Here is a 21,644-nt window from a genome sequence, read left to right as displayed (position 1 = left end):
TTATTTATTTGCAAAATTTTATAAGAAAAACACTTTTTTAATAAATTTTTGGACTTTCATTTACGTAGCAAAAAAAATAAAAATCCCAGCGCTGAGTAAATACCACCAAAATAAAGTTTTATCTGTCTCAAAAAAAAATGCTAAAAAATTCATACGGGTATAGTGTTGCATGACCGCGCAATTGTCATTCAAAGTGTGATAGCGCTGAAAGCTGAAAATTGGCCTGGACAGGAAGGGGGGGAAAGTGTCCGGACAGGAAGGGGGGGAAAGTGTCCGGACTGGAAGGGGGGGGGGGAAAGTGTCCGGACTGGAGGGGGGTGAAAGTATCCAGACAGGAAGGGGGGGAAAGTGTCCGGACTAGAAGGGGGGGAAAGTGTCCGGACTGGAAGCGGGTGAAAGTGTCCGGACTGGAAGGGGGGGAAAGTGTCCGGACTGGAAGGAGGGGATAGTGTCTGGACTGGAAGGGGGGGGGGGGGGAGTGTCCGGACTGGAGGGGGGGGAAAGTGTCCCGGACTGGAAGGGGGGGGGTGAAAGTGTCCGGACTGGAAGGGGGGGGTGAAAGTGTCCGGACTGGAAGGGGGGGGTGAAAGTGTCCGGACTGGAAGGGGGGGGAAAGTGTCCGGACTGGAAGGGGGGGGGAAAGTGTCCGGACTGGAAGGGGGGGGGAAAGTGTCCGGACTGGAAGGGGGGGAAAGTGTCCCGGACTGGAAGGGGGGGGTGAAAGTGTCCGGACTGGAAGGGGGTGAAAGCGTCCGGACTCGAAGGAAGGGAAAGTGTCTGGACTGGAATGGGGGGAAAGTGTCTGGACTGGAATGGGGGGAAAGTGTCCGGACTGGAAGGGGGGAAAGTGTCCGGACTGGAAGGGGGGGAAAGCGTCCGGACTGGAAGGGGGGGAAAGCGTCCGGACTGGAAGGGGAGGAAAGCGTCCGGACTGGAAGGGGGTGAAAGCGTCCGGACTGGAAGGGGGTGAAAGCGTCCGGACTGGAAGGGGGGGGAAAGCGTCCGGACTGGAAGGGGGGGAAAGCGTCCGGACTGGAAGGGGGGGAAAGCGTCCGGACTGGAAGGGGGGGGGGAAGTGTCCGGACTGGAAGGGGGGGGGAAGTGTCCGGACTGGAAGGGGGGGAAAGTGTCCGGACTGGAAGGGGGGGAAAGTGTCCGGACTGGAAGGGGGGGAAAGTGTCCGGACAGGAAGGGGGGGAAAGTGTCCGGACTGGAAGGGGGGGAAAGTGTCCGGACTGGAAGGGGATGAAAGTGTCCGGACTGGAAGGGGATGAAAGTGTCCGGACTGGAAGGGGGTGAAAGTGTCCGGACTGGAAGGGGGGGAAAGTGTCCGGACTGGAAGGGGGTGAAAGTGTCCGGACTGGAAGTGGTTAAAGTGGACTCACATTTCACAAGAATCAGATTGCGTAATATTTTGAGTAACTACCTGTGCTTGTTATAAAAAAAAAAATACTCGAGTAAAATGACATGGCCTCTAGCTGCCAGGTGCATTGTGGGTGTTTGACATCATTAGAAACTGCAAAAAGTCTATTGTTCTCACTCAGGAAGGGGATCAGCAGGAAGCGTAGCCTGATTATGTAATGAACAATTCTAGATACCTTCATGGTTTTTTAGGTTTTTGTTTTTTTTTTTGCTATTGGTCCTTTTTAATAGCCTGCCATCCATTTTACTAAAATCTCAATGTTGTTCTTGTGTGTTCAGCAAGTATTTGTGACACGCTACACGCTGTAATTGTATATTGTTTCGCTGTGTCCCCCTGCAGATTCCTGAGCTGGTTGGGACTGTGGGAGGACGGCAAGTCACAAGGCCATGTGTAGCCTGTTTTGTGTCCTGACAGTAGCGGCGTGTAACCTCGGGTCATATCTCTATGAGGGGGTTCCTACTCATTCCAGGAATACGGCCCACGGGAACTATTTATAAAAGGATGAAACTGATATTTCATGTTGTACATTAAAAGTAGCCCTTCTGATAAGATTTTATTTTTTTTTAACCTATTTATAGGGCCAGTGCAATAGTTTTTTTGGCACGGAGAGACTGGGGAAGAGTGCGGTTTTAGGTTTAGGGCTTTTGGTGCCAGGAAAACACACACAGCCAAATATTCTTCCTTGGCTCGGGTTTTTTGCAGACCGCATCAAGTTTTCCTCTTGTATTTTGCTCTGTTGTCTTTTCTTACAAGCCTTCCAGGCCCTGTTGCTGAGTAACTTCCCCACTACATGATGCTACCACCACCATGCTTCACAGTGGGTAAGGTGTGTTTTATGATATTGTGCAATGACAGCACAGGGGCAAGTAGATGGCGTTTCCCTCTAGCAGCGTTAGGGTTGTCAGTTCAAAACTCAACCGAGGCACTACCTGCATGTAGTTTGAATGTACCTCCCCATGCCTGTGTGGGTTTCCTCTCACACTCCAGAGACATGCTGGTAGGTTAATTGGCTCCTATCTAAATTGGTCCTAGTATGTGTATGTATGAATGTGAGTTAGGGACCTTAGATCCTTGTGGGCAGGGACTGATGTGAATGTACAATATAGATATGGTAAAGTGCTTTGTAAACTGACGGTACTTTCTGTGAGCTGAGAGAACAAACCTTTTTTTATCGTGTAAACCAGGGCTTGAAATTTCTGGTCGCCAATGGCAAGTGGAAATTATGGCGGGGGCGAGTGTGTCCCCCAGGGCCGTCTTGCTGAGCAGGCTCGGAGCTCAGGCCGGATCTGTCATTGGCATTGGGAGCTGTCAGACTGCTCAAGAGCTGAACGCAGTGAAAGCAAAGCAAGGAGTGTGTGCTGTGCTCTCTGCCTCCCCCTAGAGTGCAGTACCCAGCTCTGTGAGTGAACAACGAAGTACTGCAACTTTTTTATGGGGGGTGTGTGTACATGTGTGTGTTTGTGTGTGTCTGTGTATGCATGTACATGTGTGTATCTGTACATGTGTCTGCGTGTATGTACATGTATGTGTGTACATGTGTCTGTGTGTGCATGTACGTGTGTATGTGTGTATGTACATGTCTGTGTGTGTGTGTACAGGTGTCTCTGTTTTTGTGTGTTTGTTAGTGGCGAGTAACTCTTAAGATCAGGCTAGTAGCTCAGGACTTGAAATTTTAAGCCCTATTGGCTGTCCAGCGGTTGGGTTCTTTTAGGATACAGCAGAGAAGTCTACAGAGTTTACATCAGGGACTGGCCAGCTCAGGCAAAACTGGATGTGAGGTCCTCTCTTCTCTTCTGGTTACAGGAGATGGGGTTCTTCAGGTGGCTAAGTCACTGCCTGCATGACGTGGACATTTTCCGTTGACTGGGTTCTTTCAGGATTCAGAAGAGGGGCTAGGCCAGTGAAGCCAAAACTGGATGTGAAGGCTTCTGCTTACTGGATACGGTGTCCTTCAGGTGTCCAAGTCACTGCCTGCATAGACATTTTGTATTGCCTGGGTTCTTTCAGAAGAGAGACTTGGCCAGCAAAGACAAAACGGGATGTGAAGTCTTCTCTCCTCTTCTACTTCCAGGAGACTGGGTCCGTCAGGTGTTCAAGTCACTGCCTGCATGGACATTTTCTATTGGCTTGGTTCTTTCAGGATTCAGAAGAAGGACCAACAGCGCAGGCAAAACTGCAACACTGTATTAGCTGTTCCCACACCCAGAAACTGCACAGGCGACGGTCTACGACAGCAGATTTTGGGGACGTATTGCTAGAGAAAGGTGGGAGAGGGTCCATATTGTGCCCAGAGATAGGCTTTATTAAGCATTGTAGATTTCCAGTCAGCTAGACATTGTAACAGCCTCGATTTTTCTAATGTTACTTCCACAGTCCTTCTTTTAGTAGCTGTGCAGTACACTGTCCTATGCACCCTATAATCTCACACAGGGTTTCTCAACCTTTTCTCAGTCAAGGCACCCTTTGCAATTATGGACAGTCTTGAGGAACCCCATTCTAAAATGTGAAAAACTATTCTAATAGTTGTATATAACGCAGCAACACCCACACATGTAGGACACCCAACATTAGAGGGGATTTATTCTTCCAGAGCAAATACACTTTTCCACACTGGTGCTGACTAGTATTCCCATGTTTCTCTTCTCCCTCAGTTTTTCTCCATCACTCAGCTAATGTGACCCCAGCACTGATGGAGAGGAGTGGGGGAGGGTCAAACTAGGATGCTGTGCAGGCAGCTGACATCCTTCTTACCAACTGATGATGTCATTGGTTGTCAAGACGCCGGTGGCTAGAAGGTCGTAATGGTGCACAATGACAACCTGTGGCTTTGTGTAACTAAGAGGCCGGCTTGTTCCACCCGCCGGCTTGTATACAAGTTTTGGGCAATTTTTAGACATTTTGCCAAGGCACCTCTGAAGAAACCTCAAGGCACCCCAGGTTGAGAAAGGCTGATCTAACGGAGCTTGTCAGCCCCCCCCCTCCTATCTCAAGCCTGTGCGAGGACACCAATTTCTGCCAGGATAGAGCACTGGAGTGAAAGGGCTGCAAAAGAGCAATAAAATATTTTGGGGAATTTTCAAGTGAACATCAGTTCAAAATGTTACCATGTTGGGGCGGGGCTATAAAGAGTAACAAGGTCTAGAAACCTTGTTGAGAAATGTTGATCTAACGGGCCTTGTCAGACCCCCCCCCCCCCCCCTCCTATCTCAAGCCTGTGTGAGAACACCACTTTCTGCCAGATAGAGCACTGGAGTGGGAGGGCTGCAAAAGAGCAATAAAATATTTTGGGGAATTTTCAAGTGAACATCAGTTCAAAATGTTACCATGTTGGGGCGGGGCTATAAAGAGTAACAAGGTCTAGAAACCTTGTCGAGAAATGTTGATCTAACGGGCCTTGTCAGACCCCCCCCTCCTATCTCAAGCCTGTGTGAGGACCCAATTTCTGCCAGGATAGAGCACTGGAGTGAGAGGGCTGCGAAAGAGCAATAAAATATTTTGGGGACTTTTCAAGTGAACATCATTTCAAAATGTTACCATGTCGGGGCGGGGCTATAAAGAGTAACAAGGTCTGAGTCTTCGATTGATCTTTAAATAGTTAAAAATAAAGGATATCTCTTGTGTGTGTATTTTTTTGTTTTTGCTTTTTATTCTGCTTATGATGTTTGTACAGCTTTTGTCTGTACAATTGGTAAAAAGTTTCCGATCATAAAGAAAACATTCCCAGACCCTCCAAGTTTTTTTTTTTTTTTTTTCATAGAGGTCTCTCTTTCGCCATCCTGATTTCAGGAAAAAGAAAATAAAACAAAGAGAACAGCGGAAAGACAAGAACTTGGTGGCAAGCCAGCTGATTGTTTTCGTAGAGCTTGGAGTAACCTTTAGCAGCGCAGAGAGTCTGATTCTACTCCGCTTGACTGAACAAAACAAGGCTCCTTTTCCCAGGGGATGCCTGACATTCCAGCCGGGTGACACGGATCACGGCAAAAATAGAACGCCCGTGTTATCGGGCGGCAGCAGACGTGCAACCGTGCTGCAACCGTATTTTAAATCTCAAAGTGTATCTGCCTAAAGTAGACCTAAGCTCAAAATATGAGGATCTGCTATGTGCTGTAGAACATCTAGACGTGTCTGTGTGCCTTAGCAAAACCCTAAATCTAGTTTTTTTTTTTGTCTTTATACATTAGGCACTCCTGATCTGCTTCCCTTTGGCTGTACATGTGTGTGATCATAGAAGGCGCTGCTTCCCCTTATGGCTAGTCTTGTGAGATTTGGTGATGTCACTTCTGTGCTGCTCACTGTTCTCCATGCTGGAGTGGAAGCTGTAACTGAGGAGCAGCAATGCAAGGATCTTCCTGCTTTGCTCAGCTATTGCTTAGATGTGTGCTTTCTGAAACTTTTCTGTTGTTTTGCTTAATTATTTTTCCTGGAGCTCCAGAATGATAAATGGATAAGTGCATTGCACCATTTGCAAAAAAATTGCGCCACCCAACCAAATATTACTGTAATACCACATGTTTTGGCACACGTTTGCAGTATGTGTGGGAGTTCCATTAAAATGAATGACAAAGCTGCACGTCTGCAAAGAGGTAGCGTGTTTTTTGCATTGTAGGAAAGAATGAGATTTGATGCCGACGACACACAAATCTATCTCTCAACCCCCCACCTCACCCCCTCGGTCTCCGCCCGAATCACACACCTACTGAGCGACATATCAGACTGGATGTCGCTCCACTTCCTTAAACTGAACCTCTCCAAAACCGAGTTTCTTGTCTTCCCCCCAGCCCGGACACCACCCCCCATTGACTTCTCCATCACATCCAACAACGCCACCATCAAACCCGCCCCGCAGGCCAGAGTACTTGGTGTCATTCTGGACTCCAACCTATCCTTCCAGCCCCAAGTCCAATCTTTAACAAACTCGTGCAGACTCCACCTCCGCAACATTGCCAAAATCCGCACGTTCCTAACCCTAGAAACCACTAAACAGCTCATCCACTCCCTCATCATATCACGACTCGACTACTGCAACTCCCTCCTCACTGGCCTGCCTCGCCGCTGGCTATCCCCGCTTCAGTCCATCCTGAATACGGCTGCCAGACTCATTCACCTTTCCAACCGCTCCATCTCCGCCACCCCCCTCTGCCAATCCCTCCACTGGCTTCCACTCAGTGTCCTCCACCCCCCTCTGCCAATCCCTCCACTGGCTTCCGATTGCGCAACGGATCAAATTCAAAATCCTAACGCTGACGTACAAAGCCGTCCACCATACTGCCCCGAACTACATCACCGACCTAATATCCAAGTACCGCCCAACACGCACACTCCGCTCCTCACAAGACCTCCTTCTCTCTAGTTCCCTGGTCTCCTCCTCCCATGCCCGCCTCCAGGACTTCTCCAGGGTGTCACCCATCCTCTGGAACTCCCTGCCCCAACCCATCAGATTATCACCTACTCTCCTCTCCTTTAGGTGCACCCTGAAAACCCATCTCTTCAGGGAAGCCTACCCCACCCCCTGCTAACCTGCCGACCTCCTCCACTCTTCCTACCACTCCATCCCCCACAGCTATCTCCTCCTGTGCCACCATCCCCCCCTCCTAGATTGTAAGCTCCAAGGAGCAGGGCCCTCGATCCCCTCATGTTTTGCATTGTATTGGTATTGTTCTGTCACATGTTCTGTCCCCCTTTGTAATGTACAGCGCTGAGCGAACTATTGGCGCTTTATAAATACTGTATAATAATAATAATATCCTGGCTATGCTCTTAGTACCCTATAGAGTTCCAGATGGGCTGTGTGCCAAGGCTAAAATGGTCAGGAACCGTGCATGTGACAGATTCAACCGGGACAGGGGCTTTTGGAGGGGACTAGGGGCTAGCCTCATACCCACAGATTATGGCCCATGGAGGAGACCGGGGATAATGTCTGCTTCTCCCGGTCAGAGTGTGGAAAAGAGCTCAGTTCTGCCTCCGATCCCTTGGAGAGAGCAGATCGTTCTCGAATGATGGACAACAGCATGTGTCGGTGTACCACGGAAAGGTCTTTATTAGCACTGATCACTGTACTAGTGTCACTGGGGATGTCAGTGAAAGTTCCCCCCCAGTGTCAGAATGCCTGACACAGTCCCACTATAAGTCGCTGATCGCCGCCATTACTAGTATTTAAAAAAAATTCCAACATATATACCGCCATTTGTAAACGCTATAACATTCACGTAAACTAATTAATTTACACGTATTGTCTTTTTAGAAAAGACATGTCGCAGAATACATCTTGGCCTAAATTTATGGCGAAATTTGTTTTTTAAATTTTTTTTACTGGAAATGTTTTATGGCAAAAAGTCAAAAATATTGTTTGCTTTTTTTGTTTTTTTTTTCTTTCAGAATTGTCAGTCTTTTTTTGTTTATCGCACAAAAAATAAGAAACACAAAGGTGATCAAATACCACTGAAAGAAAGCTCTATTCGTGGGGAAAAAAAGGACGTAAATTTAATTTGGGTGCATTGTTACATGACTGCTCAATTGTCAGTTAAAGTAATGCAGCAAAAAATGGCCTGGTCAGGAAGGGGGGGAAATCCTCTGGAGGGCAAGTGGTTAATTTTGCGTGAAATACTGCAGAATCTCTTTTTCTTTTTTTCTCTCTTATTTATTTTGTTTTTTCTTTTTTTCTCTCTTATTTCTTTTGTTCTTTTTTTCTCTCTTATTTATTTTGTTTTTTCTTTTTTTCTCTCTTATTTCTTTTGTTTTTTTTCTCTTTTTCTTTTGTTTTTTTTCTCTCTTTTTCTTTTGTTTTTTTTTCTTTTTCTTTTGTTTTTTTTTTTCTTTTCCTTTTGTTTTTTCTCTTTTTTTCTTTTGTTCTTTTTTCCTTTTTTTCTTTTTCTTTTGTTCTTTTTCTTTTTTTTCTCTTTTCTTTCGTTTTTTTCTTTTTTTTCTCTCTCTTTTTTTCTTTTGTTTTTTCTTTTTTTTTTTCTCTTTTCTTTCCTTTTTTTTTCTTTTGTTTTTTCTCTTTTTTCTTTTGTTTTTTTTCTCTTTTTTTCTTTTGTTTTTTCTTTTTTTTTTTCTCTTTTCTTTCCTTTTTTTTTCTTTTGTTTTTTCTCTTTTTTCTTTTGTTTTTTTTCTCTTTTTTTCTTTTTTCTCTTTTTTTTCTTTTCTTTATCTTTTGTTCTTTTTTCTTTTTTTTTCTCTTTTCTTTCCTTTTTTCTTTTTTCTCTCTCTTTTTTTCTTTTGTTTTTTCTCTTTTTTCTTTTGTTTTTTTTCTCTTTTTTCTCTTTTTTCTTTTTTCTCTTTTTTTTCTTTTCTTTATCTTTTGTTCTTTTTTCTTTTTTTTTCTCTTTTCTTTCATTTGTTCTTTTTTCTCTCTTTTTTTCTTTCGTTTTTTCTTTTTTTTCTCTTTTTTCCTTTTTGTTCTTTTTTCTTTTTTTTCTCTTTTTTTCTTCTCTTTCTTTTTTTTGGTGATTTGGACATTTTGTTGCCACATGCGATAATTTATGCAAATGAGTAACGCAACCGTGTTATCGCATGTGGCAACCTTTAGTGAATTGACCCCAAGGTGCGTCGCCATGTGTTGCAGTAATGTGCACTTTGCCAAGTGTGAATGGGCTCTGAAAATGAACATGTTAAAGCTTATCTGAAATATTAGCGATTTGGGTTTACATCTTCTTTCAAGAAAACAGCAAGTGACAACAGAACAGCAATTAAATATAATTGAGGAAATGTGGGATGCACGGCAAATATGTCACCAGTAGTAAATGGTGGGCATTGGTGAGCTGGGGCATTAACAGCCGCATTTGTATGGGCTCATTAAGGGATCATGAAGCAATCGGTACGTTTTACTTTTTAAGACCCCAAATTGCACGCTCAAGTAATGCCACTTCCAAGGGTGAGCTTCGTAGTTCCAAAGGTGGGCGTCACTTCAATACGAGGATGTAATAATCTCGGACGAGTCCACACCTAAACATTGTGTCATGTACTCCATTGTTCTGCATGTGAAAGGCCCCTTCACAAGGGGATTTCTTTAATCTGCACACTTTTAAAAGATCAAAGGAGTCGTTTTTACTTTTTTTTTTTTTTTTAATTAAAATGAACAAAGTAACACGAAAAAAGATTTAGAGGATGATTTAAATTCAGCTTCTTAGCTGTATTCCCGCAGGAGCAGCTTGAAAAACAAACCAACATCCTGCATGACCCAAATCTCAGCGCTTAAAGGAACCCAGGCTTGGATTCTAAATAAGAATCCTTTACCGAATATACACTCACCGGCCACTTTGTTAGGTACGCCTGTTCAATGGCTCGGTAACACAAATTGCTGATCAGCCAATCGTATGGCAGCACAGTGGCTAAATGGTTAGCACTTCTGCTTGGCAGTACTCGGGTCGTTGGTTCGAATCCCAGCCATGGCACCACCTGCCTGGAGTTTGCATGTTCTCCCTGTGCCCGCGTGGGTTTCCTCCGGGTCCTCCGGTTTCCTCCCACACTCAAAAGACATGCTGGTAGGTGAATTGTCTCCTGTCTAAATTGTCCCTAGTCTGTGTATGTATGAATGTGAGTTATGGACCTTAGATTGTACGCCCCTTGAGGGTTAGGGACCTTAGATTGTACACCCCTTGAGGGTTAGGGACCTTAGATTGTACACCCCTTGAGGGTTAGGGACCTTAGATTGTACGCCCCTTGAGGGTTAGGGACTGATGTGAATGTACAATATATATGTAAAGCGCTGCGTACATTGATGGCGCTATATAAGTACCTGAAATAAATAATAACTAAATAAATAACTCAATCTAGACGTGGTGAAGACAACTTGCTAAAGTTCAACCATCAGAATGGGGAAGAAAGGAGATTTAAGTGACTTTAAACGTGGCATGGTTGTTGGTGCCAGACGGGCTGGTCTGAGTATTTCAAAAACTGCTGATCTACTGGGATTTTCACGCACAACCATCTCTAGGGTTTACAGAGAATGGTCCAAAAAAGAGAAAATATCCAGTGAGTGGCAGTTGTGCGGACAAAAATGCCTTATTGATGTCAGAGGAGAATGGGCAGACTGGTTTCAGATGATAGAAAGGCAACAGTAACTCAACCACTCGTTACAACCAAGGTATGCAATACCATCTCTGAACGCACAACGCGTCGAACATTGAAGCAGATGGGCTACAGCAGCAGAAGACCACACCGGGTAGCAAGTTGTACCTAATAAAGTGGCTGGGGAGTGTACAGGAGCTAAAGTGGAACTCCAACCATTGCTTTCTTTTTTTGGATGGAGTGTGGAAGGGTTAGAAAATGCCAGGTTTGTGGAGGTGAGGGCACAAGTTTTATCTGTCATGGGATATTGCTCTAGCGGCCATAAGAAGAAAAATAACTTTTTGTATTTTGTAGCGAAGGGAATGGTTAGATCTCCCGCCAATATTTATAGCTATGCTAATCTTACACCATCTCACCCAGCTGTCATGGAGATGGGGTTCCTTCCATGGCACTGCATATTTTGGGCATGCTGACCCTGAAACTGGGCTGCAGCACGGTGGCCAAGACCATACAGCGGCTTAACAGGACAGGATCCACTCAGAACAGGCCTCGCCATGGTCGCCACAAGAAGTTGAGTGCACGTGCTCAGCGTCATATCCAGAGGTTGTCTTTGGGAAATAGACGTATGAGTGCTGCCAGCATTGCTGCAGAGGGTGAAGGGGTGGGGGGTCAGCCTGTCAGTGCTCAGACCATACGCTGCACACTGCATCACATTGGTCTGCATGGCTGTCATCCCAGAAGGAAGCCTCTTCTAAAGATGATGACCAAGAAAGCCAGCAAACAGTTTGCTGAAGACAAGCAGACTAAGGACATGGATTACTGGAACCATGTTCTGTGGTCTGATGACACCAAGATCAACTGATTTGGTTCAGATGGTGTCAAGCGTGTGTGGTGGCAACCAGGTGAGGAGTACAAAGACAAGTGTGTCTTGCCTACAGTCAAGCATGGTGGTGGGAGTGTCATGGTCTGGGGCCCCATGGTGGTGGGAGTGTCATGGTCTGGGGCTACATGAGTGCTGCTGGCACTGGGGAGCTACAGTTCATTGAGGAAACCATGAATGCCAACATGTACTGTGACCTACTGAAGCAGAACATGATTCCTTCGGAGACTGGGCCGCAGGGCAGTATTCCAACATAACGACCCCAAACACACCTCCAAGACCACCACTGCCTTGCTATAGAAGCTGAGGGTAAAGGTGATGGACTGGCCAAGCATGTCTCCAGACCTAAACCCTATTGAGCATCTGTGGGGCCTCCTCAAATGGAAGGTGGAGGAGTGCAAGGTCTCTAACATCCACCAGCTCCGTGATGTCGTCATGGAGGAGTGGAAGAGGACTCCAGTGGCAACCTGTGAAGCTCTGGTGACCTCCATGCCCAAGAGGGTTTAGGCAGTGCTGGAAAATAATGGCGGCCATACAAAATATTGCCACTTTGGGCCCAATTTGGAGGGAAGAATAGGCACTGTGTTTTCAATTAATAATGAAAAACCCCATAAATTTATTTTAAAATGGTTCCTCCTGCATGCAAATGTCTTTTTTTTTTTTTTTTAACTGTGTAATTTTTACTTATGCAACCCAAAGCAAAAAGCTCTGTATATCTGTTGCAGATCGCTTGGATATCCGCGCTGCACGGATTCTCCTGGATAATGATCACTATGCCATGGCAAAGCTGAAAAAGAGGGTTCTAGAATATCTGGCTGTACGGCAGCTCAAGAACAACCTCAAGGGCCCCATCCTTTGCTTCGTTGGACCCCCTGGTGTGGGCAAAACCAGTGTAGGAAGATCCATTGCGAAGACTTTGGGCAGAGAGTTCCACAGGATTGCTTTGGGTGGAGTGTGTGACCAGTCTGACATCCGTGGACACAGGTAAGCAGATTGCAGGTACAGGTCTCTGATCTTGTTTAAGTCCAATCATCACATTAAAGTGTTACTAAACTCGGGGTCCCGCATTCACTATATCCGCTCTCCCCAGAACCTTCATTCACTATATCTGCACTCCCTGGACCCCGCAGTCACTATATCCGCTCTCCCCGGACCCCGCATTCACTATATCTGCTCTCCCCGGACCCTGCATTCACTATATCCTCTCTCCCAGGACCCCACATTCATATATCCGCTCTCCAAGGACCCTGCATTCACTATATCCTCTCTCCCAGGACCTCGCATTCACTATATCCTCTCTCCCAGGACCTCGCATTCACTATATCCGCTCTCCCTGGTCCCCGCATTCACTATATCCGCTCTCCCTGGTCCCCGCATTCACTATATCCGCTCTCCCCAGACCCTGCATTCACTATATCCTCTCTCCCCGGACACTGCATTCACTATATCCACTTTCCAAGGACCCCGCATTCACTATATCCGCTCTCCCCGGACCCTGCATTCACTATATCCGCTCTCCCCGGACCCTGCATTCACTATATCCGGTCTCCCCGGACCCCGCATTCACTATATCCGCTCTCCGCGGACCCCGCATTCACTATATCTGGTCTCCCCGGACCCTGCATTCACTATATCTGCTCTCCCTGGTCCCCGCATTCACTAGATCTGGTCTCCCCGGACCCCGCATTCACTAGATCTAGTCTCCCTGGACCCTGCATTCACTATATCCGCTCTCCTCGGCCCCGCATTCACTATATCTGGTCTCCCCGGACCCCGCATTCACTATATCCGCTCTCCCCGGACCCAGCATTCACTATATCCGCTCTCCCCAGACCCTGCATTCACTATATCCACTCGCCTTGGACCCCGCATTCACTATATCTGGTCTCCCCGGACCCCGCATTCACTATATCTGGTCTCCCACAGTACACAGGACATGGAAATGCAATTAGTTTAGTAAATACGAACTGCTAAATACCTTTTCTCATCAGCAGTATAGAGTCTTGTGACTTCTATTAGTGTCTGGCCAAGCACTGAATAATTTTGCAGGAAGAGGAAGAGCCCTGTGCTGATCGCATGCACTCTCTCTCTCTCTCTCTCTCTCTCTCTCTCTCTCAAAAAAAAAAAAAAAAAAACACTTTCTTGCAATACACTCCAAACTGAGCATGTGCACAGTGCCTATATAGACATGATAGTCAATAAGACCATCGAAAAACAGTGTCCTACTACTGATGAGAAAAGGTATTTAGCAGTTTATATTTACTAAAATAATTACACTTCCTTGTTCTGTGTACTGTGGGAGACCAGATATAGTGAATGCAGGGTCCGGGGAGAGTGGATATAGTGAATGCGGGGTCCGGAGAGACCAGATATAGTGAATGCAGGGTCCGGGGAGAGTGGATATAGTGAATGCGGGGTCCGGGGAGAGCGGATATAGTGAATGCGGGGTCCGGGGAGAGCGGATATAGTGAATGCGGGGTCCGGGGAGAGGGGATATAGTGAATGCGGGGTCCGGGGAGAGGGGATATAGTGAATGCGGGGTCCGGGGAGAGCGGATATAGTGAATGCGGGGTCCGGGGAGAGCGGATATAGTGAATTCGGGGTCCGGGGAGAGCGGATATAGTGAATGCAGGGTCCGGGGAGAGCGGATGTACTGAATGCAGGGTCTGGGGAGAGCGGATATACTGAATGCGGGGTCCGGGGGGAGCGGATATAGTGAATGCGGGGTCCGAGGAGAGCGGATATAGTGAATGCGGGGTCCGGGGAGAGCGGATATAGTGAATGCAGGGTCCGGGGAGAGTGGATATAGTGAATGCGGGGCCCGGGGAGAGCGGATATAGTGAATGCAGGGTCCGGGGAGAGCGGATATAGTGAATGCGGGGTCCGGGGAGAGCGGATATAGTAAATGCAGGGTCTGGGGAGAGTGGATATACTGAATGCAGGGTCTGGGGAGAGCGGATATAGTGAATGCTGGGTCCGGGGAGAGCGGATATAGTGAATGCAGGGTTCAGGGAGAGCGGATATAGTGAATGCAGGGTCCGGGGAGAGCGGATATAGTGAATGCGGGGTCCGGGGAGAGCGGATATAGTGAATGCGGGGTCCGGGGAGAGCGGATATAGTGAATGCAGGGTTCAGGGAGAGCGGATATAGTGAATGCAGGGTCCGGGGAGAGCGGATATAGTGAATGCGGGGTCCGGGGAGAGCGGATATAGTGAATGCGGGGTCCGGGGAGAGCGGATATAGTGAATGCGGGGTCCGGGGAGAGCGGATATAGTGAATGCAGGGTCTGGGGAGAGTGGATATACTGAATGCAGGGTCTGGGGAGACCATATATAGTGAATGCGGGGTCCGGGGAGAGCGGATATAGTGAATGCGGGGTCCGGGGAGAGCGGATATAGTGAATGCAGGGTTCAGGGAGAGCGGATATAGTGAATGCAGGGTCCGGGGAGAGCGGATATAGTGAATGCGGGGTCCGGGGAGAGCGGATATAGTGAATGCGGGGTCCGGGGAGAGCGGATATAGTGAATGCGGGGTCCGGGGAGAGCGGATATAGTGAATGCAGGGTCTGGGGAGAGTGGATATACTGAATGCAGGGTCTGGGGAGACCATATATAGTGAATGCGGGGTCCGGGGAGAGCGGATATAGTGAATGCGGGGTCCGGGGAGAGCGTATATAGTGAATGCGGGGTGCAGGGAGAGCGGATATAGTGAATGCAGGGTCCGGGGAGAGCGGATATAGTGAATGCGGGGTCCGGGGAGAGCAGATATAGTGAATGCAGGGTCCGGGGAGAGCGGATATAGTGAATGCGGGGTCCGGGGAGAGCAGATATAGTGAATGCGGGGTCCGGGGAGAGCAGATATAGTGAATGCGGGGTCCGGGGAGAGCGGATATAGTGAATGCGGGGTTCGGGGAGAGCGGATATAGTGAATGTGGGGTCCGGGGAGAGCGGATATAGTGAATGCGGGGTCCGGGGAGAGCGGATATAGTGAATGCGGGGTGCAGGGAGAGCGGATATAGTGAATGCAGGGTCCGGGGAGAGCGGATATAGTGAATGCGGGGTGCAGGGAGAGCGGATATAGTGAATGCAGGGTCCGGGGAGAGCGGATATAGTGAATGCAGGGTCCAGGGAGAGCGGATGTATTGAATGCGGGGTCCGGGGAGAGCGGATGTATTGAATGCAGGGTCCAGGGAGAGCGGATATAGTGAATGCAGGGTCCAGGGAGAGCGGATATAGTGAATGCAGGGTCCAGGGAGAGCGGATGTATTGAATGCAGGGTCCAGGGAGAGCGGATATAGTGAATGCGGGGTCTGGGGAGAGCGGATGTATTGAATGCGGGGTCTGGGGAGAGCGAATATAGTAAATGCAGGGTTTTGGGTTTAGTAACACTTTAAATGTCTTTTTTTTTTTTTTTTTTTTTAAGGCTCAACTTCTGTTCTATGAAAGTTGTTTTTGTATCTTTTATTGTTTTTTTGGTCCATGATATTATGATGATGATCACATGAGCCTGTTTAGACTTATGAATAGTCATCTGTTCTGCAATAAAACGACAACAAACCAGCTCACTGTGAAGCAGCACAAGATTCAGTCCACGCCTTCCTTCTATTAGACCGCTCTTTATATTGCAGACCCCATGTACACAAGATGGGTGCTGCCCCTTTCCTCGGGGTCATGTCCTTGTAGTTCCATTGCTGTACATGAGGCATATGTGTAACAAAATCAAAACATATAAACACCCTAACAATGTAATATTTGGTAGTTTACCCTTCTTTCGGATGCAGTGACCGCATATGTTTTTATTTTTCCAGCATTTTATCCAATATTCTCAATTTGGTGATTATAGCCGTAATTTCCTATCCCAGGGTGACAACGCAGACTGATCCTTTAAATCTTACAGGGCCATGTGAAAGGAGGCTGCAGCTCCACTTAGTTTCCAGTAACCAAGACCTGTTCAATATGGCTGAACGGATTTATTTTACAATGAAAATTTAAGTAACGTTGTTGAACTTTCTGACTTTTTTTTTTTTTTTTTTCACTCGTGTTGTATCTCCAAGATGGCCAAGCCTTTCAATGATTACGTTACCTAGAGTTGCCCTTTAAACACCTACCCTCCCCAGCCATGTTGGCACGAGAACTTGATTTATTACACGTTTAATGTAACTTGTTCTGGCCTTGTGGTTTGAAAAATAAACATTGGCGGTGAGCTGAGAGGAGATTTGGCCCATTTTTCATGTGAGGAATTTTCACGTAGTAGCAGAAGTATGACTGTAGATAAAGATGAATCCAGCAAAGCGTCTAGTTTACGGATATGAGTACACACATAGGAGCCGGTACATTCGCTGTACATCCGCCTGTTACACCAGATAAGAAAATTCACCCGATACGCTCGTTGTATCCAAAGACCGCAGATCCAAGATGGCGCGTGTAGAGACAACCGTCTACATCAAGCTTGGCTGTGTTGTTGCCAAGCAATGCCAATACCTCTGAAGCGGGGCAGGGAAAACATTGGCTTTTCATCGGAACAAACAAAAAAATATATCCTTTCCAAAAAATTGAGAAAGTGGTGCCACTGAGTGGGGTGTCCATTCAGTCTGTGTAATTTTTATCAGTGCAAGTTTTAGGAAGAAAATGGGTTGAATATGGCGGGGAATTCCCCAGATTTTTGTTATCTCTTGGGGACTCAAGTGGTCAGGTCTTTCTGCTATACCTCCTGGTAATGCTGATCACCTTGGACCCCCTCTTAATTCTGCCTATAGATGGATGGATTGAATCTCAGCCTGTTCAACAGGGACTGGCCGAGATTCCATCCATCTATGGGCAGGCTGGTTGTACCCAGGTTGATCCATCGATCGACTGTGGTACAAGCAGGCTGCCTGGTTTTTTAAATGCGATTGATTGCCGCTAGCAGTGCTCATTGTGTGATGCTGGCAAGGAAGGCTCCCTGCCAGCAGAACACAATAACCCCATCGATACAGTCAGTGTTGATTTGGGAATCGGGTGATTTTTCTTTCCTGCCACCCAATGTATTGTTTTCTTCAACCGAATGTTTACTCTGCTATGTTATTATATGTATCTGCCACCCCTCTCTGCAAATCCCTCCACTGGCCCCCATTCAGTGTCCTCCATCCCTCCCTGCCAATCTCTCCACTGGCCCCCATTCAGTGTCCTCCACCCCTCCCTGCAAATCCCTCCACTGGCCTCCACTCATTGTCCTCCACCCCTCTCTGCCAATCCCTCCACTGGCCTCCACTCAGTGTCCTCCACCACTCTCTGCCAATCCCTCCACTGGCCTCCACTCAGTGTCCTCCACCCCTCTCTGCCAATCCCTCCACTGGCCTCCACTCAGTGTCCTCCATCCCTCTCTGCCAATCCCTCCACTGGCCCCCATTCAGTGTCCTCCATCCCTCCCTGCCAATCCCTCCACTGGCCCCCATTCAGTGTCCTCCATCCCTCTCTGCCAATCCCTCCACTGACCCCCATTCAGTGTCCTCCACCCCTCTCTGCCAATCCCTCCACCGGCCTCCACCCCTCTCTGCCAATCCCTCCACTGGCCTCCACTCAGTGTCCTCCACCCCTCTCTGCCAATCCCTCCACTGGCCTCCACTCAGTGTCCTCCACCCCTCTCTGCCAATCCCTCCACTGACCTCCACTCAGTGTCCTCCACCCCTCTCTGCCAATCCCTCCACCGGCCTCCACCCTTCTCTGCCAATCCCTCCACTGGCTTCCCGTTGCCCAACGGATAAAATTCAAAACACTAACAATAACGTATAAAGCCATTTATAACTCCGCCCCAAATTACATCACCGATCTTGTCTCTAAATATCACCCAAACCGTACTCTCCGCTCCTCCCACGACCTACTGCTCTCTAGCTCCCTTGTCTCCTCCTCCCATGCTCATCTCCAGGACTTCTCCAGAGCTTCCCCCATCCTCTGGAACTCTCTACCCCAATTTATCAGACTATCGCCTACTCTGCCCACTTTTAGGCGATCTCTGAAAACCTCTCTCTTCAGGGAAGCCTATCCTGCACTCAGCTAATACTGGAATCTTCTACTCTTCCAAACAGTCCATCCCCCACAGTTACTACCTTTTGTACCACTAGCCCCTCCCTCCTAGATTGTAAGCTCCAAGGATCAGGGCCCTCCTATCCCTCTTGTATTGAACTGTATTGTTGCTGTATTGTCTCCCGTTATATTGTAAAGTGCTGAGCAAACTGTTGCACCATAAATCCTGTATAATAATAATAATATAAATCCTGTATAATAATAATAATAATGTATGTGAAGTACAGATCCACTTTAAGCGCTTGTTTAGATTCACAATTGAGGGGCAGTAAAATCATGTGGTTGAGATGTGTTTTAACTACCTCCCCTATCACTCCCGCTTAACCTGCAAAGGCAGCAAACAGAGGTGTTTTCATGCTGAGGTGAAAATGATCCCCTCATCGCATACGGTGGCCAGTAGCACAACTCATTTAAGTGAACCAATCAGTGATCAGATGCAGAGTAGTAAGCAAGATGTCACTTCTGACAACATTTGCTACTACGTGTGAAATCTGTGAATGATCACAGAGGTCACATGGTCCAAGGCTATTCTCAACAGCCTTGTACCATGTGACAAGCTGTGACCAATCACAGCTCACACAGTATTTCTCAATGCCTGCATTCACTATATCCGCTCTCCCCAGACCCTGCATTCACTATATCCGCTCTCCCCAGACCTGGCATTCACTATATCCGGTCTCCCCGGACCCTGCATTCACTATATCCGCTCTCCCCGGACCCTGCATTCACTATATCCGCTCTCCCCGGACCCCGCATCCACTATATCCGCTCTCCCCGGACCCCACCATTCACTATATCCACTCTCCCCGGACCCCGCATTCACTATATACGCTCTCCCCAGACCCGGTATTCACTATATCCGCTCTCCCCGGACCCGGCGTTCACTATATCCGGTCTCCCCGGACTCGGCATTCACTATATCCGGTCTCCCCGGACCCTGCATTCACTATATCCACTCTCCCCGGACCCCGCATTCACTATATCCACTCTCCCCGGACCCGGCGTTCACTATATCCGGTCTCCCCGGACTCGGCATTCACTATATCTGGTCTCCCCAGACCCGGCGTTCACTATATCCGGTCTCTCCGGACCCTGCATTCACTATATCCGCTCTCCCCGGACCCTGCATTCACTATATCCGCTCTCCCCGGACCCCGCATTCACTATATCCGCTCTCCCCGGACCCTGCATTCACTATATCTGCTCTCCCCGGACCCGGCGTTCACTATATATGGTGTCCCCGGACCCGGCGTTCACTATATCCGCTCTCCCCAGACCCCGCATTCACTATATCCACTCTCCCCGTACCCTGCATTCACTATATCCGCTCTCCCCAGACCCCGCATTCACTATATCCGCTCTCCCCGGACCCCGCAATCCCTATATCCGCTCTCCCCGGACCCTGCATTCTCTATATCCGCTCTCCCCAGACCCGGCGTTCACTATATATGGTCTCCTCGGACCCGGCGTTCACTATATCCGGTCTCCCCAGACCCAGCATTCACTATATATGGTCTCCCCGGACCAGGCGTTCACTATATCCGCTCTCCCCGGACCCCGCATTCACTATATCTGCTCTCCCCGGACCCTGCATTCACTATATCCAGTCTCCCCGGACCCCGCATTCCCTATATCCGCTCTACCCGGACCCCACATTCACTATATCCGCTCTCCCCGGACCCCGCATTCACTATATCCGCTCTCCCCGGACCCCGCATTCACTATATCCGCTCTACCCGGACCCTGCATTCACTATATCCGCTCTCCCCGGACCCCGCATTCACTATATCCGCTCTCCACGGACCCCGCATTCACTATATCCGCTCTCCCCGGACCCCGCATTCACTATATCCGCTCTCCCCGGAAGCGGCGTTCACTATATCCGCTCTCCACGTACTCTGCATTCACTATATCCGCTCTCCCCGGACTCTGCATTCACTATATCTGGTCTCCCCGGACCCTGCATTCACTATATCTGGTCTCCCACAGTACACAGAACATGGAAATGCAATTATTTTAGTAAATATAAACTGCTAAATACCTTTTCTCATCAGCAGTATAGAGCAGTCTTGTGACTTCTATCAGTGTCCAGCAGAACACTGGTTAAAGCTTGTAGGAGGTGTTTTCATTCTCCCCTGATTGTCTTATGAGGCTGCATAACCCCCTGACCCCTCTGGCTGGACAGTGCTGATTGGCCCTGTGCTGATCACATGCACCCTTCCAAGAAAAAAAAAACTTTCTATCAATGCACACCAAACTGAGCATATGCAGCTTGCTCCCAAGGCCCTGTTCTATCAGCTTATGGATTGGGGACAGTAGAAAAAGAGGAGGATCAGAGAAGACCGCATCAAACAGCCTTTTTACACAATGTTGACTGTTAACCCCTTAGATTCCACAGTGGGTATAACAAGCATGCTTTGCTGCATATACAGACTGATTGTACTGTTGTGTGTCTAGTAACACTTTAAAGCAGAGTTCCACTCACGCTGTCAAAAAATAAAAGTCAGCAGCTACAAAAACTGTAGCTGCTGACTTTTAAATAACAGCCACTTACCTGTCCCTTGGTCCCGTGGTGTGTCCCCCGCAGCCCGTTTCACCGGCCGTCCTGTATTCCAGGAGGCCAGCATCTTCAGTGTGGGCACCCGGCTGTGACAGCTTGTGGCTTCACAGCCGGGTACCCACTGCGCATGCGTGAGTAGCTCTGCGCTTCATGAATGGTCCTGTAGTCTTCTGGGACCTGTCACCTGTCCATAAGACTACAGGGGGGAGGGAAGACACCTTCCACTTCTGGTTGCTTAGGCGATTGAACCGGAAGTGGGAGCGGGTACCTGTCAAATTCGGGTACCTGCTCCCAAGGTGCCAATCCTTAATGGGGAGCGGGGGAGCAGTCCTTAAAGCGAAACTTCCCCTTTTGGGTGGAGCTCCACTTTAATGAGAAGAAAAAATTACCGTATTTTTCGCTCCATAAGACGCACCTAGGTTTTAGAGGCAGAAAACAGGAAAAAAAAATTCTGAACTAATGGACTGCAGACACAGCACAGGGATGACCAGAGACTGCGGACAGCACAGAGATGACCAGAGACTGCGGACAGCACAGAGATGACCAGAGACTGCGGACATCACAGGGATGACCAGAGACTGCGGACAGCACAGGGATGACCAGAGACTGCGGACAGCACAGAGATGACCAGAGACTGCGGACAGCACAGGGATGACCAGAGACTGCGGACAGCACAGGGATGACCAGAGACTGCGGACAGCACAGGGATGACCA

At 48.1% G+C, this 21,644-nt stretch overlaps 1 protein-coding gene across 1 annotated transcript in view; it reads left to right on the top strand.

Moving 5' to 3' along the window:
• LONP2 (lon peptidase 2, peroxisomal) overlaps positions 1 to 21,644 on the top strand; it is a 153,578-nt gene that overhangs the window by 40,988 nt on the left and 90,946 nt on the right. The window contains exon 7 of the mRNA XM_089662888.1: positions 12,035 to 12,293. Within this exon, the coding sequence (XP_089519014.1) occupies positions 12,035 to 12,293 (259 nt within the window). The remainder of the gene's footprint in view (positions 1 to 12,034; positions 12,294 to 21,644) is intronic.

The sequence above is a fragment of the Staurois parvus genome, unplaced genomic scaffold (genome assembly GCF_062004578.1).
Source record: "Staurois parvus isolate SC_StPar_1 unplaced genomic scaffold, SC_StPar_1.0 ptg001581l, whole genome shotgun sequence".
Lineage (NCBI taxonomy): Eukaryota > Metazoa > Chordata > Amphibia > Anura > Ranidae > Staurois > Staurois parvus.
Note: the sequence above shows the minus strand (reverse complement) of the source record. Positions and strands in the feature narration are given on the sequence as shown.